General features: G+C 45.1%; 2 protein-coding genes across 3 annotated transcripts; one reads left to right on the plus strand and one right to left on the minus strand.

Moving 5' to 3' along the window:
• Nucleotides 1-4,742: 4,742 nt before the first annotated feature.
• Nucleotides 4,743-6,960, plus strand: LOC139472297 (cuticular glutathione peroxidase-like). The gene is made up of 2 exons (XM_071254734.1): nucleotides 4,743-4,892; nucleotides 5,684-6,960. Exons 1-2 carry the CDS (start codon nucleotides 4,839-4,841, stop codon nucleotides 5,993-5,995), a joined length of 366 nt encoding a protein of 121 aa, XP_071110835.1. The 5' UTR covers nucleotides 4,743-4,838; the 3' UTR covers nucleotides 5,996-6,960.
• A 2,054-nt stretch (nucleotides 6,961-9,014) lies between these two features.
• On the minus strand, nucleotides 9,015-17,183 carry LOC139472346 (uncharacterized). Of its 2 annotated transcripts, XM_071254809.1 has the most exons (5): nucleotides 16,384-17,183; nucleotides 14,741-14,924; nucleotides 12,501-12,631; nucleotides 11,761-11,820; nucleotides 9,015-11,203 (listed from the first exon to the last, which is right to left on the minus strand). In XM_071254809.1, the coding sequence occupies exons 1-5, from the start codon at nucleotides 16,442-16,444 to the stop codon at nucleotides 10,470-10,472; spliced, it is 1,170 nt and encodes a 389-aa protein (XP_071110910.1). In that variant the 5' UTR covers nucleotides 16,445-17,183; the 3' UTR covers nucleotides 9,015-10,469. The 2 variants fall into 2 exon arrangements, with proteins under 2 accessions (XP_071110910.1, XP_071110911.1); XM_071254810.1 differs by lacking the exon at nucleotides 16,384-17,183 and having other exon boundaries at nucleotides 14,674-14,757.
• Between the last annotated feature and the right edge of the window lie 6,726 nt (nucleotides 17,184-23,909).

Consider the following 23,909-nt stretch of genomic DNA (forward strand, 5'->3'; position numbering starts at 1 on the left):
TTCATAACCCTATTGTTCTCACTGTCTGGGTGTTGATGACCCCATTGTTCTCACTGACTGGTTGTTCATAACCCTATTGTTCTCACTGTCTGGGTGTTGATGACCCCATTGTTCTCACTGACTGGTTGTTCATAACCCTTTTGTTCTCACTGTCTGGTTGGTGATGACCCTTTTGTTCTCACTGTCTTGTTGTTGATGACCCCATGGTTCTCACCATCTTGTTGTTGATGACCTCATTGTTCTCACTGTCTGGGTGTTGATGACCCCATTGTTCTCACTGTCTGGTTGGTGATGACCCTTTTGTTCTCACTGTCTTGTTGTTGATGACCCCATGGTTCTCACCATCTGGTTGTTGGTGACCTCATTGTTCTCACTGTCTGGTTGTTGATGACCCCATAGTTCTCACTATCTGGTCGTTGATGCCCCCATAGTTCTCATTGTCAGGTTGTTGATGACCCTATTGTTCTCACTGTCTGGTTGTTGATGAACCTAAGGTTCTCACTGTCTGGTTGTTGATGACCCCATAGTTCTCACTGTCTAGTTGTTGATGATCCCATTGTTCTCACTGTCTTGTTGATGACCCCACGGTTTTCACCATCTGGTCGTTGATGACCACATTGTTCTCACTGTCTGGTCGTTGATGATCCCATAGTTCTCACTATCTGGTTGTTGATGACCCCATTGTTTTCACTCTCTGGTTGGTGATGACCCCATAGTTCTCACTATCTGGTTGTTGATGACCCCATTGTTTTCACTGTCTGGTTGGTGATGACCCAATTGTTCTCACTGTTTGGTTGTTGATGACCATATTGTTCTCACTGTTTGTGATTGATGACCCTATTGTTCTCACTGTCTGGTTGTTGATGACCCCATTGTTCTCACTGTCTGGTTGTTGATGACCCCATAGTTTTCACTGTCTGGTTGGTGATGACCCCATTGTTCTCACTGTTTGGTTGTTAATGACCCCATTGTTCTCACTGTTTGGTTTATTGATGACCCTATTGTTCTCACTGTTTGGTTTATTGATGACCCTATTGTTCTCACTGTTTGGTTTATTGATGACCCTATTGTTTTCCTTGTCTGGTTGATGATGGTCATATTGTTGTACAACGATACCGGTCAGACTTCAACTGCGGAAACTTAAGGAAATACAATCGCTTTTCGTGTGATATCACATCTAAAACGCACTTTCAAACCGGAAGGTAAACGCCCCATTCCGGACTAGAGAGTGTTCCGAGAATAGATTGAAGAAGAACCATTGTATATGGAAACCCGGAAGGGATATTGTTTGAGCATTACAAAAAGAAGCCAAAAGTGTCCAAATTAATCAAAGCGCTACTAATTTTGATACCTTATGCTTGTTTTTATAAGGGCACCAACGCGACAATGTCCCTTCTCGGGTTCCATAACTATATCTGGATGATTATACTTTGATTAACTATATGCTGGGATGACGGTAACTGTGGACTGAGAATCTCTCGTGTTCATGTGCATACTGCTCAACGTTTGATAGGGATAGTCGGGACGGATTCCTAGGCGATGTTTTCTCACGAGTATATAAAATTGCCTTCGTACTAGGCGACTAGGCTTGTCGTAAGAGGCGACTAACGGGATCGGGTGGTCAGGCTCGCTGACATGATTGATGCATGTCATCGATCCCAATTGCGTGGATCGATGCTCATGATATCAATCACTGGATTGTCTGGTCCAGACTCGATTATTTACCGACTGCCGTCATATAGCTGGAATATTGCTGAGTGCGGCGTTAACCAACCAACCAACCAACCAATGGTACTTGCTCATTTACACCAACATAATGGGTTTTTTTAAAACGAGCAAAAGTATTCATTTTCATAGGTGTTGTACACTAATCTATTCTGTTGTATCCCAATCAAGATTTGAGTGGTATATGTATATGTATTTAGCTCTTGGCGTATCTACGATGCGTAACAAATGTCCTCATCTAATAAATGTATTCTGAGGGCGAAATATGAGGTCAGGGGTCAGGGTCAAGGGTTATTACGATTAACCCTAGAAAAAGGACAGCTTCGCGAGAGTGGACTTTCGTCGAAAACACTTCAACATCCAGATTTGTTATCCGTCTTAGGAAACTGTTTCTATGTAAGTTGCCGCTACCATAGCAACGATATGTTATCAGACTGTAAATGATAGATTGCCATCACGTGACACTAGTCTTCTGGGAAGCACTTGACAACGAGGACGTTTTATTCATCAATGTCTAAATGCGGCTGACGCTGTTTCCGGCGCCACGGAACGAGCAGTGTAAATGGGGTTTTTATTCGTGTAATATCTCCAGTTTAGCATTCCACGAATTTACGGATTAAAATAAATAATTGCAGAAAAGAGGGTTTGGGTGAATTATTATTATTACTATTATTAGTATCATCATCATCATCGTCGTCGTCGTCATCATCATCATTATCATCATCATCACCATCATCATCACCTTCATCGTCATTATCATTATTATCATTATTATTACACATTAGACGTTGCTGTGTGATATTTCATATGGTGATATCCCCAGCTGGACTTATGAGTTACGTAGCTACTACTGACGCCAACACTCCACTCGGAGTAAATTATGGAGGTTGCCCGCAACTTCCGATTGAAGGAAGGGCGTGGCGGAGGTGTCTGCTACAATTAGCCGTGAGTTGTGTGTTGTGGAGAACACGGAGACTGAGGCCGCCGCCAGACAGGAGCACGATAACTTGGCACGACAACGGTCATTATTCGACCATGCAATGTTTGATCAAGTCAGTGCTCACCATGAGAGATCACATTTCCGCAACTGTATCTCCTAATTGATCCTTGCGTGCATACAGCGCTTGCAACTTGCAGAACACACAGTCGTACAGTGATCGTGAAGAAATAAGGACCAGTCCTGTTTGACTGCCTCTTTGGCCTATTGGACGCACGCACGCACGCACGCACGCACGCACGAAAACGCAGCAACCCATGCGCTAGGCGATTATACTGGTCGTCAGAGGCGACTGGCGGGTTCGGGTAGCCAGGCAGGCTTTAAACAACAAACGAGCAAAGAAACAAACTGAAACAAAAATATGCGTAAATGCCCCATACACATCAACACTACTGTAGCAAGTCTAGATTTTGAAAAAAAGATGAAACTTCAAATAGCTTGTTAGTTTCATTTCAGAGACTGAATAATCCGAAACTTCAAATAGCTTGTTAGTTTCATTTCAGAGACTGAATAATTGTCTATCTATTTGTACTCAATCAGAAGTAATGCTGCACCCAATTACTGGCAGATGAACGCACTAATCGACCGGGTCATGGTGACCCAGAGCCCCCTACCCCTACGCCAGTATTGGCTGTTGAATGTACTAGCCGGCCGGTTCACACTATCCCTTCTCACAAACCACCCTCCTGTTTTTACGGAGTTCACTCCCCAGTATTGGCTGTTGAATGTACTAGCCGGCCGGTTCACACTATCCCTTCTCACAAACCACCCTCCTGTTTTTACGGAGTTCACTCCCCAGTATTGGCTGTTGAATGTACTAGCCGGCCGGTTCACACTGTCCCTTCTAACAAACCACCCTCCTGTTTTTACAGAGTTCACTCCCAAGTATTAGCAGTTGAATGTACTAGCCGGCCGGTTCGCGGAGTCTCCCTTCTAACAAACCACCCTCCTGTTTTTACAGAGTTCACTCCCAAGTATTAGCAGTTGAATGTACTAGCCGGCCGGTTCGCGGAGTCTCCCTTCTAACAAACCACCCTCCTGTTTTTACAGAGTTCACTCCCCAGTATTAGCAGTTGAATGTACTAGCCGGCCGGTTCGCGGAGTCTCCCTTCTAACAAACCACCCTCCTGTTTCTACAGAGTTCACTCCCCAGTATTGGCTGTTGAATGTACTAGCCGGCCGGTTCACACTATCCCTTCTCACAAACCACCCTCCTGTTTTTACAGAGTTCACTCCCCAGTATTAGCAGTTGAATGTACTAGCCGGCCGGTTCGCGGAGTCTCCCTTCTAACAAACCACCCTCCTGTTTCTACAGAGTTCACTCCCCAGTATTGGCTGTTGAATGTACTAGCCGGCCGGTTCACACTATCCCTTCTCACAAACCACCCTCCTGTTTTTACAGAGTTCACTCCCCAGTATTAGCAGTTGAATGTACTAGCCGGCCGGTTCACAGTCTCCCTTCTAACAAACCACCCTCCTGTTTTTACAGAGTTCACTCCCAAGTATTAGCAGTTGAATGTACTAGCCGGCCGGTTCGCGGAGTCTCCCTTCTAACAAACCACCCTCCTGTTTTTACAGAGTTCACTCCCAAGTATTAGCAGTTGAATGTACTAGCCGGCCGGTTCGCGGAGTCTCCCTTCTAACAAACCACCCTCCTGTTTCTACAGAGTTCACTCCCCAGTATTGGCTGTTGAATGTACTAGCCGGCCGGTTCACACTATCCCTTCTCACAAACCACCCTCCTGTTTTTACAGAGTTCACTCCCCAGTATTAGCAGTTGAATGTACTAGCCGGCCGGTTCACACTATCCCTTCTAACAAACCACCCTCCTGTTTTTACAGAGTTCACTCCCCAGTACTGGCAGTTGAATGTACTAGCCGGCCGGTTCACACTATCCCTTCTAACAAACCACCCTCCTGTTTTTACAGAGTTCACTCCCCAGTACTGGCAGTTGAATGTACTAGCCGACCGGTTCACGGAGTCTCCCTTCTCTATCGTGGGATTCCCATGTGACCAGTTCGCCCATCAGGAGCCCGGCGCTAACAAGACTGAGTTGCTGGCGGGACTCAGATATGTCCGCCCTGGCAAAAATTACACCCCTCACTTCACACTACACATGAAGATTCACGTCAACGGCGAGGAAGAACTGCCCCTCTATAGGTACCTGAAGGTAAGCAGACATTGATATACTCAGCAGACAATCTACAGGTACCGCAAGGTGAGTCATCTTCCCGAGGGGCGGTCGGGTAGCCTAGTGGTTAAAGCGTTCGCTCGTCACGCCGAAGACCCGGGTTCGATTTCCGACGTGGGTACAATGTGTGGAGCCCATTTCTGGTGTCCCCCGCCGTGATATTGCTGGAATATTGCTAAAGGCGGCGTAAAACTATACTCACTCACTCACTCATCTTCCCGAGGAGTTATGTGAGTAGACATTGATACACTCAAGTACGGTTCTACATGTACAGCCAGGGCATTACACTACTTGACAATTCACGGCCGATGCCAATATGGGGAACACCCCAATAAGTACCCCGAAAGTGTGTCGAAAGTTAATGGTACCCTATACTGACTGTCTGGTTTAAAAGATATACCGTATTCGACGTAATAAGCGCCCAGGGCGCTCTCAAAATTAGAAATAGGGGGCTCTTATTAGAATATTATTTTGGTGAAAAAAAACAGAGTTGAGAGATAAATTTCGTAGTGTATGCTGACAGCCTGAAATGTTTATGTACGACAGAATTAAATTGCCCATAATTAAGGGTGCATATAACACACGAGTGCGTATTATTCGCGAAAAAATAAGTCTTGTGTACATTGATCAATCGGAAGGGGTGCCAATTGGGATTGTTCACTAGCCAATATATTAGCAAATATCCCGTGGGCGCTTATTAGGTCGAATACGGTATGTTATCCGACTCAACCGTTGCTTCACATGCATGAAGTTCCTATCTCCTGTTTCAGGATTCTTGTCCCGTTCCTCTAGACGCTTCTTACGACAGAACCGAGTCATTCTGGGACCCTATTAAGGTCAACGACATTTCATGGAACTTCGAGAAGTTTCTCATTGACCAAAATGGCCGCCCACTCTTCCGGTTTCGACCGGATGTTGAACCTATGGACCTGGAAAAGCTGGTTGAGCTGATGTTGGAGACATCCATGGATCGCGACCAGTGGAAGGCGAAAGCGGAGGATGAACTTCAAATTATACACAACAAGATGGAGGTCAGAGAGGAGGCGAAGAAAAGAGAGGAAGAGAAAAAGAAACAAAACTAACTTTCATCTATCGAAAATTGAGTATATTATTCAAAAATGATGTCTTTGTCCTGATCAACTTTTTTTTTAATTCTTTATTTATTGACATTGTGTTTATAGTAAATCGTGCTCTTCTGGTTCCTATGATGAGTGATTCATACACAGTATTCACCCCGGAGTAACCGGAAGTCTGGTACCGGATGTGCTGAACTTCTGTCCTCATGGTGTATTTTTACTAATGGAAACGTGTAAATTTGAAGAAATGAGTTCTTTGATTGTAACTTGCAGATTTTATAAGTCTATATATACCCACCTGACCTCATAGGAACAACTTACTTTTTTGTTGTTTTTGTTTGTTTGTTTTTTAGATAATATTTTTATTTCAATTTAGTAGACATAAATGTAACATTGGTAATGAGGTATATAAGAGTAGCAGTTCAGAATATGATCACATATGGTTATATACATATATTGATTGACTGAGAAATTATAATAAGTAGGCCAGTTCATATAACGATATGTATCGGTCTATGGTCTCTGAGTAGGCTGATAATTCCTTCCATTTTCTGTCGAATCTATTATTACTACAAATTTCATTGCGATTTCAACTTACTGTTAGTTAATCAGGTGTTTAATATCATCATTCCTACCCGGACCTAGAGGTGATGTGTGTCTGTCGAGTGTGGGGTTGTTAGGGTGGGTGTAGGGTGAAGGGTGTAGTGGGTGGGGGTGTACTAGCCATTGGTCCATTCGTAAGGTTTCCAGGGTGATCTGGTATACTAAACTTAAACATTGTAACGCCATTATGACTACGTCAGTGAATATATTTTCTTAACAAATTACACGATCACTGAACGCAAATTGCAAATCACAAACTCCATCTTCTTGTTCCAAATGCTGTATCCGCACTTGATAAATACAGCTGATGTTTTAACGCCGGGTACAGGGCATCTCTGGTTATGTTTGATGAAACCTGCATTATATTACATTCGAGATCTGATTTTCCAATCTGCAGTGTCATAAAATTTCATTGTATCAATTTAATTTCCTGCCGTGTTATCAAACTTGGTTATTTGTGTTGACTAATAATCTCTGTCTGCACGTGCTTTGGGCCCCCGGGTCACTGACCTCTTCCTCTGATACACTAAATGACGGTCTCGCTGTAAACTGCGCATGCGCAGAAGGCATGGCCTGATAACCAAAAGGGGATGTGGTTTTGTACATTCAACCACAGTCTTGTTGTTGGTAGCGTTCACGGAGGCTGTTAGTGACCCAGTATCCGCCATTTCAATAATAAACGCTATATTTTTTCACGTGTGTCATGTGTTTCTTTTTAAAGAGAGAGTAAGGGGTAGATAGAGAGAGAGAGAGAGAGAGAGAGACAGTGCTAGCACACTCAAATACCATGCCTTATTTAAGTCACGTGTTACTTGAGGTCTTCTGGCCTATGGGTATCGCTCAATGGGTTTCTTTAATACCATTGTTCCTATTTACAAACGAATGTTACTTTTTGGTGCAGAAGGGAACACAATTGTGACTTGTTTTAGATCAAAGTATAGTCATAAACCAAATGTTCAAAGGAGGTAGTCAATGACGAGGTACTTGTCATGCGTCAGTTCTTACTGGGGCGACTGTCAGTACCAGTCAGTACCAGTCAGTACACCACGAGATGACGCAGATGCGAAGAAACCAGGGAGAGAGATGCCGGATTCCGGCGGCGATGGAGTGGCCTAGTGGTTAAGACTAAGTTATATCATGGCGTGTCAGCTTGGTGTGGGGAGAGGTGTGTGTGTGTGTGTGGGGGGGGGGGGGGGGGGGGGGGGGGGGTGAGGGGAAGTCCGAAGTGATGCATGTCATGGGCGGATACAGCTTTTTTGAAAAGGTGGGGTGCACAATTAAGATCTATTTATTGTCTTTGGTGGTAATTTATACAGAAATAAAAAAAAATTTCGAAATAAAAAGGGGGCACCCCTGCACCCCCCTTCTGTATCCGCCCATGCATGTCTCAGACTTTTACCACTTTGGTGAAGCTGAAGCCCACGAGGACGGGTATGACGCTCACAACAGGGCGAACCGGGGTCCGAGCTCCTGGTTTACACCCAAGGAACGCAACTCGTCAGTAAGGCACTTTCTGTTTCTAGGCGTCTTACCTCGATCGCTGGATGTTCTCAAAAATAATGTGTCATGGGTCTCAACAGATTGTTTGGTTCCGCCTTTTAAAACAACAACAAGGCGTGACTTGTACCACGGAGTTGGGGCGGTGGGGTAGCCTATCTGAAGATCTATTCTACCCCGCATCTTCATGGGTCCTGAGAAACTCAACCAAGACTGATCCTATGACCCATGCAGTCATGTACCACAAACATAGGTCATCAAGACGCTTGCACCGATGAGGGATTATTTATAAACATGTTCATGGTCCAAATATAGTGAGTAAGTTGGGTTTATCATCATCATCATCATCATCATCATCATCATCATCATCAAGAAGCGGCGGTCGGGTAGCCTAGTGGTTAAAGCGTTCGCTCGTCACGCCGAAGACCCGGGTTCGATTCCCCATATTGGTACAATGTGTGAAGCCCATTTCTGGTTTCCCCCGTCGTGATATTGCTGGAATATTACAAAACGCGGCGTAAAATCATACTCACTCCACTCCTCGCTATTGAAATACGACCGATGTAGTTCATGTCTCCTGGACGTGAAGGAGTCATCTAGAGGCAGATTTGCTGCCATTATTTAAGCTAAGGGAGATATATTTGACGGAATAATTTAATATTTGTTTGGTGGAATTGAGGATTGGGTGGTCACCGTGTGTAATATGGCCGTGTATGATTGTATACCGATGGCGTGGATCGTTGTTCCGTGTATACTATAAACTTGTGAGTTCATCGCGCCATTGCGTAGCTTCAATATTGCTGACTGCGGCGTTAAACAACATTCTTTCATTCACGGTTGACATTGTATCAATACACATCATACGATATCTTTTACATTCCGTCACATCTCCCAGGACGTTTGTGTTCCCAACAGAAACGAAATATTGGAAAAAATCAAAATTTATTTACATATCAATGAGTAATAATGAAGAATTAGACATACAAATAAAAATAAAAAATAAAAAAACAAACATATTTTTTTTAAATGTACATGAGACAATTTCAGAATTTGACACTGTCATCTTTTCCATTTCTGTATGCAATATAAGGGCGAGACATAAACCCTGAACATACAACCGATCCACTTCGGTTAATCGGAGTCTAACATTAGATGACCGATATCAGTAAACGAATGTCTCACATCTGTCCTTTGTCCACACAGGCAATTGGTCCATAAGTAATTCCAGGGGTGATAGGGGGCGGTCGGGTAGCCTTGTGGTTAAAGCGTTCGCTCGTCACGCCGAAGACCCGGGTTCGATTCCCGACATGGGTACAATGTGTGAAGCCCATTTCTGGTGTCCCCCGCCGTGATATTGCTGGAATATTGCTGAAAGCGGCGTAAAACCATATTCACTCACTCATGGGTGATAGCATACTGCTACCATGATTTGATGCTGTGATTCAGTGTATAACATCCTCTTCTGATCTCGCACATCCCTAATTAGCGTAAAAATTCCAATATGTACCGTACACTTCAATATAACGGTACTTTTGAAACCGATAATCAGTTAACATCATGGTCAGCCATTTAAAGACTCCCACGCACCTAACTGGTCGAACTCCATGTTCACTTGGCAGCCCATGAGATCCTTTCGCGTCTAATTAGGGATCATACGGTATCTGCCCAAACCCGCAGGCCTCTCATATTGAACAGCAGCATAGGCATGACAGGGGTGGCCACGTATTCCCATAATGGACGTCTTCACACTAGCGACCAAGAGCCACAGCCAACATATTTTTTTTTGTCCATCAATGTGAGCCTTGGAGGTTCACGTGATGAGTCAACACCGTCAGTTTGGTGGGATTTCCAAGATGGCGACATTGCTGATTCCGGTGTAGTCATGTATGCGACGGAACCGGAATTGCCGCCATATTGGAAAGAGTTCCAGGACGGTACTTCCGGTTCTAATGTTCTTCGTTCACCGGAAGCGGAGGTGCCACCATCTTAGAAATCCCGAGAGACGAGGAGTGATTAATTACATATTTACATCCAAACTGTTTCTCTCTATCATGTAAGCTTTGGTTCGTTCTATTGTACACATGTTCCTGTCCAGGCAGGTTCCTTGGCTCGACGTCAACGAGAACATTTGAAGGACATTTTCACGGCCAGTGTCACGACCGGAACACGAGTTTCCTCAGGCGACACACACACTACGGTCTATGTAACAAGACCCATTCAAGTCCTGTTACTTTCGTAACTACTCGTGCAGTTACGGGGTAGGCCCCGTAAAGAGTCGAGATGACACGGAACGCCATGAAGTGGAACCATTATCAATAATCACGATCAATATCGGTGGGCACCGATAGACGGCTCTTGTTGTCCACGTAAAGATAAAAGCTTACGCCAGGTCGACTCGGCCGATGACGGTGAAGTTGTGGTAGCCGCTGTCGCAGCTTGCAGAAGACGAAACTGAACCAAATCTGGTAGTGTTTAGATCAGGGCTGAGAGTGACGGGGCAATGGAGATATGAAGAGGATAATTTTGGTGCGGCAGACGGACCAAGGTAACCATCATCCTCGTCTGGTTCGATTCCTGATGTGGGTATTTTCATCAACAATGTGTTCTCCGGCACTCTCTCCAGTGTTCCTACTCTGTCGCGAGGCAGGGTCTGATTATCCACCACTCGACCTCGAACGTCGATATGACCCCTGATTTGACCTTGACCTTCACGCATTTGTTTAGCTTTCAGCATTTCCATTTTTTCAATTGGAGTGTACAGATTATGCACGGTGCGGGGATGACCGTCACTGTCACAAGGTGTCGTTGTAGTCGTTGAAGTCAACTCCGCTCGGACCGCCCACGAGCGGTTGCTATTTGACCTTGCAACCTGGTTTGTTTTCTTGGCACAAGGCGGGTCCTCGGATTGAGAATTTGTGGAGGCCTTTCGTGTGTACTTGACGCCAGAATCTCGGCGAATACCTTGTACGTTGACGCTGAGCGAGACTTCCTGCTGCTGACGTATTTGACGCTGTCGCCGATGACGTCGACACGCTACCCAGATGAAGACGGCAAAGAACAGAGACAGAGTTGCCATTGCTATTCCCAGCAGCAGCGACATGTACGAGGCCGTATCTGAAGAGAAAGGTAGTGAGTGAGTGAATAACGTTTCACGTCATTTTTTAAATTATTCCGGCAACATCATAATGTACAAACATAAGAATATAATGACGAAGCCAAGGAGATAGGATTAATGTACAAAGGTAACACTATATAAATGACGATTAAAGGATTAAAAGAAAGGATTCAATTAAGTACATTTGAGGTGTAGTGATGACAGAGTGCTTCCTCTTTGTGATACGGGGGCACGGGGGCCCAGTCGTCTGAGTCGCCCCGATTCGCTGTGCAGAGTTGCGTCCCTTGGGCACGCCAAAAACCTATGATTGTGGATTCGAATCCCGGTTCGCCCCGATTATGTTTCTAGGTTTGTCAGCACCATACCCGTGCTCGTGGGTTTCACCGAAGTGGTAAAGACCTGCATCACTTGGGGCTTTCGTCCCACATCAAGCTGACACGCCGAAATATAATTGGAATCCTGCTAAAAGCACTCCCTCACTCACTTAATTTCAATAAGAAGCAAACGTATGAAGGTATATGGAAAAGAACCGACATCGAGAAATACAATAACCCACCTGGTGACCCTGAAGAAGGTGGCGGAGAAGCGGGGCTCCGGAACTGGCGGTCAAGGTCATCTGAGGATACAGAGAAAATCATTGACTAATAATATACATATGATATGTTCCAGATTTAAACCATTAAACAAAAATAGGCAACACTACGTCACGATTCCTTTCTAAATCATTAGCTTGAAAAACGAAGCTGCTAACCGGAAGCGATGTAACTAACCACGTGACCTTGGACACTGGTGGCGATAGAAGCCAATTGGCTGCAAGTATTTCAACACTCAATTTGTTTGTCTGCTAACTCAAGTTATTTTTTTAATATTAAGTTAATACTTGACGATTCATACAGGCAGTGGGCGTTTATAAAATTAAAAGAATAAAGAATGAGTTGTGCCACCTTGCTCAGCTGTGGAATGACATTGATCTTGGAAGTTTTGTTTGTTTATTTGTTGTTTTACGCCGCACTCAGCAATATTCCAGCTATATGACGGCGGTCTGTAAATAATCAAGTCTGGACCAGACAATCCAATGATTGACATCCTGAGCAATGATCCACGTAATTGGGATGCGATGACATTCATCAACCAAGTCAGCATTACCGTCTTAACGTGTACTCATACGCTGCTAAGTGTACAGGGGCATAATTTAAACAATGTCACTTTCCCAAAGAGACACCACATGCAAGGTATGCTTCTGTGTGGGCAGGACCGAAGAACGAGATATGATATATTTGAACAAATCTAGCTTACGTTTATCCTTGCCGTGAAGGACGTTTATGCGGAAGCCCCGCCCTCTAGTGGCAGAGTTACCGGAAATGAAGGTTATCTTCAGACTGGGACCCGGGCTGTAGATACTGGGATGTGGTTTTTTCACTATAAGTCTGAAAATATAAATAAACCAGACAATGCTAGAAACTGACAGATGGATGTGTTTATATTCTCGAGGGTGGTGGGGTAGCCTTATGGTTAAAGCGTTCGCTCGTCACGCCGAAGACCCGGGCTCGATTCCTGACATGGGTACAATGTGTAAAGCCCATTTCTGGTGTCATCCGCCGTGATATTGCTGGAACATTGCTAAAAGTGGCGTAAAACGTCACTCACTCACTATATTCTTTACCAGTGGTGATCGGAGCGGCAGTATACCGGTTAACGCGTTCGCTCGTCGATGTGTAAATTCAATGATATATGTGAATTTTGTATTTATCATTTTCCTCTACGCCCTCTACAATAATTTCATGGATGCAGCTCTGTGTCAGAACCACAATGGCGCAGATTCAAAAGCGTATTATTCCTAACCCTAACCTGATAAACACTATAAAACCTTATATGATAAGAATTCGACACAACCAGTTATCCTCATTGATCCAGGGAATTATATTTGTAGTACTTCATAATAAGTTGTTTTTGTTTTTTTCGTCTGTTGTTTAACGCCCCACTCAGCAACATTCTAGCTGTATGACGGCGATCTGTAAATAATAGAGTCTGGATCAGACAATCAAGTGATCGACATCATGAGCATCGATCCACGAAATTAGGATACGATGACATGCATCAACCAAGTCAGCGAGCCTGACCACCCGATCCCGAGAATGATAAGTACCCATTCACCACAAGAGCGTCGTTTTGAGCCCGCGAGTCAAAGACCCACGCCATCCAATCAAATCACACTCATGAGCGAGGGAAAGTAGCAAAGAAGATGGAGGTGGTGACGTCACTTGGTGAAACGACGTCCGGGGTATGTATCATAATGGAAAAGCGATAAAATGCGTTGGATCACAGTCCTCTGTAACCTTTACACCAAGATTGCGTCATGATCTTGACCGCTTTTTGTGAATAACAACTGTCATTCATAAGGATATTGTGTGGCACATGTAGCGGTGAGACGTGATCCCGGATGTGTTTACTCCGCAGTCAAAGCCTCGCTCTCAGCCAACCGTGGCTGCCAAAGTTGGAAACGGGAAAGCAGGATCTACTTCAAGATATTTATGACGGACCTAACATTCTGCGAATTTTGATCTTCAATGTTTGTCAATGACATTCTCATAAGATAAGAAATGTCATGTCGTGTTATTGAACGTATTTCAAAATACCGTTATATAAATGTATAAGCAGTAAACTCGGGTTATAACGAACACGCTTATAACGAACTGACGGATATAAGGAACTTACTTTTTTAGTCCCGACTATTTGCTGTAGTTATGCTGTATATATGCTTATAACGAACTACGGTTATAACGAACTAAAATTAGTAGTCCCATTGAGTTCGGTTATAACGAATTAAGATTTGTAGTCCCGTTGAGTTCGTTATAACCGTACTTCACTGTATACAATAAAACCGTCAACGCCAACTACTTTCAATTATCCACCGACTCCACTGGCCGTACAAGTATAAATTAGGTGAAAATAATATAAATAGATCGCTGGAAATTAGTGATGACACCAGGTGTTCGTGATAAAGGCAAGCCTGCACTGACCTACTGACAGCGTCTGAAATGTGAGACCAAACCAGGGACTGGCTGTTGTTTGACAACAGATTATTCTAATGACAGGGTGAGAGACTCAACTTTTTCCTAAGTGAGCCTAATGATTTTTTTGAGAGTTTGTGACTCAAGGGGATTTAATTCGTCCCACCCCCGTCCCCCGTTAAAAAAAAGAACATGAATTGCCATTATAATTGTAACTATTATGCATAAATAAAAGGAAATGTATCAATTTACTTTTTTCATGCATTATATTATTTTTGGAAGTTTGATTTAGCACATAATTTGACTACTTTAGGTAAAACCCGGGAAAAGTGCTGAGTTATGACTTAACTGCCCCTGCTCATGATGTATTTTGTGAGAAATACATATTTGAATAGCCTAGGCATAATGCTATTGTTACGCTTATTCAAAACGGACCTTTCGGGGGTAAATAAACATACCCTATCTCTTTGACCATCTAATCTGCCTATAAGGTGTAAGCATCACGCTCATGGGACGTTTACGTACTTGTTCCCAGTATCAATCGTTAGATAGTCATTTTCATTGAGGTCGACATCGGTGAAGTTGACTCCCCACATCCCGGAGTCGGCCTGCCACACCCAGGTACATTGGACCCCTTGGGGGTAAGGCTTGGGGTAGTCATGGGAGCTGATGGTCTGACTGGTGGTGTAGTTGACCGTCCCTGGACAAGCTGGGGAGAGAAACGGGAGAATGAGCAACCACTGACAAATACAACCCGGGGTGAATGAGTTTGGTCGAACAGTTTTTGTTTGAACACTAATACAGTCATATCACGGCGCGTCAGCTTGGTGTATTGTTAAAGCCGGAAGTGTGTCTTATCCCCTTACTAATATGGGGCTGGCGAAATTAGAAACATATTCAGTGAGAACCGGGAATCGAACCCACGATCATAGGTTCCTGGCACGTCTAAGGGGCACAACTCTGCACAACGGAGCATGGCGCTTTAGACAACGTGCTCCCTGAACACAAATGGATTCACCGAAGCATAATTTTAGGTACCGATTCTAATATTCCCGAAGAGCGTCTTCGAGACAACTGTTTGACACCAAAGGAGGGAGCCAAATGACTTCGATGCTCCGACACATTAACACAACGAGTAAAAGACTCGCTGTATTTGTGTCCGCCGGACAAACGATGTTTGTGAGATATGATGTTTGTGAAATACGATGTTTTTTTAATACAATGTTTGTGAAACACGATGTTTGTGAAATACGATGTTTGTGAAACACGATGTTTGTGAAATACGATGTTTGTGAAATACGATGTTTGTGAAATACTAGTGAGTAGGTATAGTTCGGCTCCACGTTTAGCATTATTCAAACCATGTCCTGGTGCTAGCATGTGATATATTAGTAGTCACATATCATGCTATTCTGTCATTACAAATGTTTTCGGGGCTTGGTGTAACCTGGAAGTTGAAGAGTGCACGACAATGCCCTGGTTAAAATCATCCGCTTGCAGCAATATCAAAGCCATTTCAGCACGCGTGAGAACTACGCTCCACGCAGTGTACTCTGTGAGTGAGTGAGTCGGTGAGTTGGGTACGCCGCTTTTAACAGTATTCCAGTTATATCGCGGCGTGTCAGCTTAATGTGGGAGGAAAGCCCGAAGTGATGCAGGTCTCAGACGTTTACAACTTCGCTGAAACCCACGAGCACGGGTATGGTGCTGACAAACCTAGAAACATATTCGGGGCGAACCCTGGATTCGAACCCACAATCATAGGTTTCTGGCTCTGCCCAAGTGACGCAACTCTGCACAGCGAATCGCGGCGCCTTAGACGACTGGGCCACCCGTGCCCCGGTACTCTGTGAGGAATCGAACCAGGTGTTCTGCGTTATGAGGTGAGGTAAGGTGAGGTGAGGTGAGGTGAGGTGAGGTGAGGTGAAATGCACTTATATAGCCACACACACATGTGTGTGTGTGTGTGTGTGTGTGTGTGTGTGTGTGTGTGTGTGTGTGTGTGTGTGTGTGTATGCTTGTACTACTCCGGGCTACTGCCGATTTTATAGTGCTAGCCCACAGAGATACCACGCTGCAGTTTGACATGAATACCCCACTTCGAGCCGAGCAGTCCTTGTTTTTAGCCCTGCGTTATTAGACAGCGTAGAAAACATTAAAAAACCTACCTGAAGCAATACTGTACGCGAGGCTGAGTGCGAATGCTGTAAGCCACATATATCCAGCCATGGCGAACAGTAGAGTGGCACCGACTAAGAATCTGAGTTGTTAGGCGTGGCTCGTGCAATCTCTCTTGAGTCAAAAGCCACACGCCAATCGTCAATTCTCCCGAATTGTTAGTCCTGATTTTGAAATGTTTCAAGACAACACAAGTTTCATATATCCATCCACTGTAAAAGTACAGTTAGAGCAGATTATGCGTATTCCAGAGGTTCTTGGCATTTAAGATAAACGTGTTTGTTTACATTCGGGACTGCAGTACAGAGATGTTGGATCTAGGCGACTGTTCTTGTACCAAAACCAGGATGTGATCTCGGGTACGGTGTCAGGCGCATATGGTCGACTCCCGCAGTACAAGCCTTTAACAAATAGTACTCGTCACTGATGCCACTTCCGTTTGTGACGCGCATAATATTCTTCCTTGTCCCGCTATGCTGTTATTGGCCATTGAATAAGGGGTGTGCAGTTGCGTATATTTCACTGTTGTCCTGCTTGTGTAGACTTGTGGATGTTGTTTTGAAATTACCAATGTTACATTGGATCCAGCGCACAGTTCACGTGTATTTAAAAAAACGAATCTTACCCAAGCCAATTCTACAATTCTCAGTTCAGCGACTACGCAACCTACAGCGACCGTGACTTTACCGGCCACTCGACAACCCGCCAAACCTTACCGCCCCATCTCTACATCACCCGTCTCCACAACCAACCCAACCTTACCGCCCCATCCCAACATCACCCGACTCCACAACCTACCCAACCTTACCGCCCCATCCCAACATCACCCAACCCCACACCCCGCCAAGCCTTACCCTCATCCCAACATCACCCGACTTCACAACCCTCCTAGCATTATCGCCCCATCGCAACATCACCCGACTCCACAACCCACCCAACCTTACTGCCCCATCCCAACATCACCCGACTCCACAACCCACCCAACCTTACCGCCCCAACCCCACATCACCCGACTCCACAACCTACCCGATCTTACCCTTATCCCTTTATCACCCGACTCCCCAAGCCACCCAAACCATACCACCCTATTTTCATTGAACGTTGTAGAATATCCTGTCAGTGTCATTAAGTAGACAGATGTGTGTGAATCATCTCTCTTGGGCAACACACGGTTTGGGGAGATATTCAATCATCTCCGAGGTCGTGCATACTGGCCGAATTAAGGAAGTGCAGGAAGGCGACATAAGACGACTCGCATCACCGGAAGGTTGAAGTCAGCTTGTCTTGAATCACGCCTCCTTCAAGCTTCCCCCAGAATGGTCTCTTGAGCTAAAGGGGATGCACATATCCTGTAGCTAGTTTCTTCATTCAACCGCGGTCGGTGTAAGTAATGAAGTTAACGTAGTTGTGTTGAACTGTGCAGCTGCGTGTCGCCCTGTATATCGCTATGTGGATGTGTGTAGCTGTGTGTAGCGCTATGTAGCTGTGTGTAGCTGTGTGTAGCACTATGTAGCTGTGTAGCGCAATGTTGTTCTGGTAGCTGTCTGTAGCGCTATGCGAATGTGTGTCGCGCTATGTAGCTGTGTAGCGCAATGCGGTTGTTTGTAGCTATGTGTCGCGCTATGAGGTTATGTGTAGCGTGTGTAACGCTATGTGGCTGTGTGTATTTGTATCTAGCTCTACGTGTTTATGTGTAGCTGTGTGTAGCGCTGTATGGTTGCGTGTGTAGCTTGGTGTAGCGCCATGTGTCTGTGTAGCGCTATATGGTTGTGTGTAGTTGTATCTAGCGCTACGTAGTAATGTGTAGCTGTGTGTAGCGCTGTGTGGTTGTATGTAGCTGGGTGTAGCGCCATGTGGCTGTGTAGCGGTATGTGGCTGTGAAGCGCAATGTGGCTGTGTAGCGCCATGTGTCTGTGTAGCGCTATGTGGCTGTGTAGCGCCATGTGTCTGTGTAGCGCCATGTGGCTGTGTAGCGCTATGTGTCTGTGTAGCGCCATGTGTCTGTGTAGCGCTATGTGGCTGTGAAGCGCCATGTGGCTGTGTAGCGCCATGTGGCTGTGTAGCGCCATGTGGCTGTGTAGCGCTATGTGGCTGTGTAGCGCCATGTGGCTGTGTAGCGCTATGTGGCTGTGAAGCGCCATGTGGTTGTGTAGCGCTATGTGGCTGTGTAGCGCCATGTGGCTGTGTAGCGCCATGTGGCTGTGTAGCGCTATGTGGCTGTGAAGCGCCATGTGGCTGTGTAGCGCCATGTGGCTGTGTAGCGCTATGTGGCTGTGTAGCGCTATGTGTGTAGTTGTATCTAGCGCTACGTAGTTATGTGTAGCTGTGTGTAGCGCTGTGTGGTTGTGTGTGTAGCTGTGTGTAGCGCCGTGTGGCTGTGTAGCGCCATGTAGCTGTGTAGCGCTATGTGTCTGTGTAGCGCTATGTGAGTGAGTGAGTGAGTTTGGTTTAACGCCGCTTTTAGCAATATTCCAGCAATATCACGGCGGGGGACACCAGAAATGGGCTTCACACATTGTACCCATGTCGGGATTCGAACCCGGGTCTTCGGCGTGACGAGCGAACGCTTTACCCGCTAGGCTACCCGACCGCCCCTGTAGCGTTATGTGGCTGTGTGTAGTTGTATCTAGCTCTACGTGTTTATGTGTAGCTGTGTGTAGCGCTGTATGGTTGCGTGTGTAGCTTGGTGTAGCGCCATGTGGCTGTGTAGCGCTATGTGGTTGTGTGTAGTTGTATCCAGCGCTACGTAGTAATGTGTAGCTGTGTGTAGCGCTGTGTGGTTGTATGTAGCTGGGTGTAGCGCCATGTGGCTGTGTAGCGGTATGTGGCTGTGAAGCGCCATGTGGCTGTGTAGCGCCATGTGGCTGTGAAGCGCTATGTGGCTGTGTAGCGCCATGTGTCTGTGAAGCGCCATGTGGCTGTGTAGCGCTATGTGTCTGTGTAGCGCTATGTGTCTGTGTAGCGCTATGTGGCTGTGAAGCGCCATGTGGCTGTGTAGCGCCATGTGGCTGTGTAGCGCCATGTGGCTGTGAAGCGCCATGTGGCTGTGCAGCGCCATGTGGCTGTGTAGCGCTATGTGGCTGTGTAGCGCTATGTGTGTAGTTGTATCTAGCGCTATGTAGTTATGTGTAGCTGTGTGTAGCGCTGTGTGGTTGTGTGTGTAGCTGTGTGTAGCGCCGTGTGGCTGTGTAGCGCCATGTAGCTGTGTAGCGCTATGTGTCTGTGTAGCGCTATGTGAGTGAGTGAGTGAGTTTGGTTTAACGCCGCTTTTAGCAATATTCCAGCAATATCACGGCGGGGGACACCAGAAATGGGCTTCACACATTATACCCATGTCGGGATTCGAACCCGGGTCTTCGGCGCGACGAGCGAACGCTTTAACCGCTAGGCTACCCGACCGCCCCTGTAGCGTTATGTGGCTGTGTGTAGTTGTGTAGCTGTGTATGGTTGTGAGTAGCTGTGTGTGGTCCAGCTAATAACTATGTACTGGGCTAACATGTGAGCTACATTGCAAGACATAAACTATGCAATAGCGACACGTGCACAATACCACGCTGTTTGTCGCAGTAATAACCTTTAACCTCTTGCAGCATGCCGATTGTGCACGTGCACTGGTTGACCTGTTTGATGCTCCGCACAGCGATTGCACGGAAGCAGAGTTTGCAATGTCAGTAGGGAGCGGTAGACTAAGCCACAATAACAGGACGAAACTGACAATCGTCGGAAGTGAACTCTCACGAGATCTCAAAGTCTCATTTTAGTGACGCGATCTTTGTAACAAGGTCAGGACATCTGACTGGCGCATGCGCTATCTTGACACGAGTTGTATCGGAGTGGACGATCATCGTTGGTTTAGTGTTTGTAATTAACTGTCTTAGTTGGTTGTAGTAGACAGTTATTGTTTGGCCTTTAGGGCCAACCTTATTTCTTAAAATTTTAATATGTTAGGTTGTAATTTCAAGATAATAATCATGAAATTCATAGATATGTGGAAATTTTAAGATTTTAACTTTTAAGAAAAAAACAAGTGGCCCTAAAAGGCTTCCAAACATTACATATAATTGCTGCTTTTCGGGCAGGCAGGTTTGCTAAAGACCAATACTAGCCCGGATCTTCACGGGTCTGCGCACTGTGCAGAGGACCAGGTGCCACTACAATATATCTACGTGTCATGTGTCATTGCAGTCTCTCGGTAACTTTAGTCGATCTAAGGAGGTGATCCGCCTCTACATACTGTTATATAAATATCTACTGCGTTACATCTTCCTAGTAACAGAAGTAGTCGTAGTAACAAATAGCTCGACATACCGTGATATCTCCACCCATTCGTGCTTCCTCGAGGGGTTAGCTTCCTTGAACTTTAGGTGTTTCATGGGGAACGATTCCTTGTTAGAATTTCAGCACAAAGACAAAAAGATGGCATGCATATGCAGCCTAGTTGATCAGAATCCAATTCAACTGATACTTTTGTTGTCGGCCTTCAGAACGGATGGGCAGTAAGTAAATCTTTGAGTCTGGCAATCGGTGGATGCTACAGATATGTTCAGCTTCTGAGACCAGTGGGCCACCCTGGTCCTCTTTCAACAAGTATATGATATAGCTAGCCTCCACTGCATGAAGAAAACGGGCGTGGTTTTAAAAGGAACTGGGATAGCGAATGATGAGCATTATCAAGTTGGTGTGAGTGTGTCTATGCCTGTACCTGTGTGTGTGTCAGTGCTGGTATGTATCTGTGCTTGTGTGTGTGTGTGTGTGTGTGTGTGTCTGTGCCTGTGTGTGTCAGTGCTTGTATGTATTTGTGCTTGTGTGTGTGTGTGCTTGTGTGTGTGTGCCTGTGTGTGTGCCTGTGTGTGTGTCAGTGCTGGTATGTATCTGTGCTTGTGTGTGTGTGTGTGTGTCTGTGCCTGTGTGTGTCAGTGCGTATATGTGTCTGTGCCCGTGTGTGTGTGTGTGTGTGCCTGTGTCTGTGAGTGTGTATATGTATCTGTGCCTGTGCCTGTATATGTGTCTGTGCCTCTGTGTGTGTTTCTGTGCCTGTGTGTATTTCAGTGCTGGTATGTATCTGTATCTGTATCTGTGTGTGTGTGTGTGTGTGTGTGTGTGTGTGTGTGTGTGTGTGTGTGTGTGTGTCTGTGCCTGTGCCTGTGTGTGTCAGTGCGTGTATGTATCTGTGCCCGTGTGTGTGTGTGTGTGTGTGTGCCTGTGTCTGTGAGTGTTTATATATATCTGTGCCTGTGTGTGTCTGTGCCTCTGTGTGTGTGTGTGTGTGTCTGTGCCTGTATGTGTATCTGTGTCTGTACTTGTATGTGTCTGTACCTGTGTGTGTGTCTGTGTCTCTGTGTGTGTCTTTGTCTGTTTATGTGTCTGTACCTGTGTGTCAGTGCCTGTGTGTGTCTGTACTTGTATGTGTCTGTACGTGTGTGTGTCTGTACCTGTGTGTGTGTGTCTGTGCTTGTTTGTGTCTGTACCTGATTGTGTGTGTGTCTGTGTCAATGGGTGTGTCTGTGTGTCAGTGTGTGTTTGTGTGTGTGTCTGTGCTTGGTTGTGTCTGTACATGATTGTGTGTGTGTCTGTGTCAATGGTCGTGTCTGTGTGTCAGTGTGTGTTTGTGTGTGTGTTTGTGCCTCTATGTGTGTGTCTGTGCATGTGCCTCTATGTGTGTGTGCGTCTGTGTATGTGTGTCTGTGTGCGCTTGTGTACAATGACACAAAAAACTTGATGCATAAACATTGACACTTGATACTTAATAATGAAACTTGAGCCATATAATGTGAAACATGAAATGTGAAATTTGAAACTTGAAACATGGTCAATCAAGTAAACCTGTGTGAGTGTGTGTGCGTGCGTGCGTGCGTGCGTGTGATTGCGTGTGTGTGTGTGTGAGAGTTTTGTCTGATCGTACATGATACATCTGCATGCGCATTGGAATCATCGTATGGATAATACATGAGACATAAATGTGAGGTGTACCGTACCCAACCCAAACGGTGCATGTGACAAATGCAGCGGATAGAGGAACTCGACTTAGTCATATTTACAAACGATCACAGCCGATGATGTCTCGGTCATTTTGTAATTAAGCCACAGAGACGTTTGTGTCTCCATATGATCATGTTAAATCAGCATTGCATCTACTGCCTATACGCAACCAAAGCACCTTACACCAGGATTGTCCTGTATTCAAGGTATGTTGGTATGCATGAGCCCCTCATTTTGTGATCACTGCCAGTCTTCTTCTGCATACATGTTTAATAAGACAGTATAAGACTAAAACAAAAAAAACTTGCAGTATATAAGCGACTTTGGTGCTTAGCTGGTATCTACCGTGATAATGGCCATTGTTGGAGTCAAAGCATGTCGCCTTGTTGCGACTCAGACCCTTCCCAAGACGTGTATGGAATTTTAACCTTCTATTGTCCGCGTACTCTGCCCTTTGAAGTTAGGTCATGAGATGTTCGTAAAAAATACAACGAATTTGTTTGTTTATTTGTGTCGCCGATACACCCCAGCAGATCAGAACCAGATTTTCCCCCTCTTTCGTCACGTAGCGATGTTTACCAACCCATGTCAATCTGAACTACTCGCATTTGTAGTCAAGTAGCCGGCCTCATAATCAGGAGTTGTAAAATTTGAGCAAAAAATCAAACACACACATGTAAACTTGAATATTTGATACGATAGATTAGATTTTTGATTGTATATCTGTCCGGAGATTTGAAGCACGTCTCGAGCGTGGGCCGAGCGGCGCCAAGGTTATCTCCCTTTGCTAATCGCTCTTGAATTCGGAAGGTCAGCTAGTGATTACTTATAACATGTTACAATCTGCCGCTAAATTTTGACAGTGACTCAGCAAATTAGCACCAAAATACCAAAATAGAAAAGCTGACATATTTGGGATTAGTGGCTGGATCTATGCTGTAACCTGTGTCGCATCGTGTACTCTAGACAGATCAGGCCAGATTCCATGGCGCAGTTAACGTATTAACGTATCTCGTGTCACACATATTAAGTTTGTCTTGTTTATACGTAAGTTTTTAAAAAAATTATTTAAAGTATTTTTTCGGATTGAATTTTGGTGACACAAATACTTAACACGTGTGTTTTAATTCTGTCATCTTCACTTGAAGTGTCCTTGAAAGTGTCATTTACGATGACAGTTTCTAAATGCTAGGAATGTATTTTATATACAGTGAAAGGTAGTCCTCTGGTCGGGTTCCCAGTAATCCAGCAACCCTGCTTACCGGGCGATAACGTGTATTAATTTACACATGAACGCGATAAAACCCTTTCCGTTGTCCAAAGAAATCTCCCCTAAAAGCAATGTCCATTGTACGATTCCGACTATTGTATGAGCACGTGTTTAAGAATCACTATCAATATGCTGATACATGTACCAGGTGTTGGAGGAAAGGTGAGCTTATCCTACACCACCGGTGGCATCGTCACAAACACATGCAAAGGCACATCAAGTGTTCACCTGAACAAACACGGGAACATATGGTACAAGTCGAAATAA

This window comes from Haliotis cracherodii, unplaced genomic scaffold (genome assembly GCF_022045235.1).
Source record: "Haliotis cracherodii isolate W230 unplaced genomic scaffold, xgHalCrac1.p SCAF_24, whole genome shotgun sequence".
Classification (NCBI taxonomy): Eukaryota; Metazoa; Mollusca; class Gastropoda; order Lepetellida; family Haliotidae; genus Haliotis; species Haliotis cracherodii.

Coding starts and splice junctions, on each gene's coding strand:
- LOC139472297 (XM_071254734.1), top strand. CDS start 4,839: ATGAAGATTCACGTCAACGGCGAGGAAGAACTGCCCCTCTATAGGTAC. Junction 4,893..5,683: donor CCCTCTATAGGTACCTGAAG/GTAAGCAGACAT, acceptor CTCCTGTTTCAG/GATTCTTGTCCCGTTCCTCT.
- LOC139472346 (XM_071254809.1), bottom strand. CDS start 16,444: ATGGCTGGATATATGTGGCTTACAGCATTCGCACTCAGCCTCGCGTAC. Junction 14,925..16,383: donor CGCGTACAGTATTGCTTCAG/GTAGGTTTTTTA, acceptor TTCTCTCCCCAG/CTTGTCCAGGGACGGTCAAC. Junction 11,204..11,760: donor ACCTTCTTCAGGGTCACCAG/GTGGGTTATTGT, acceptor CTTTCTCTTCAG/ATACGGCCTCGTACATGTCG.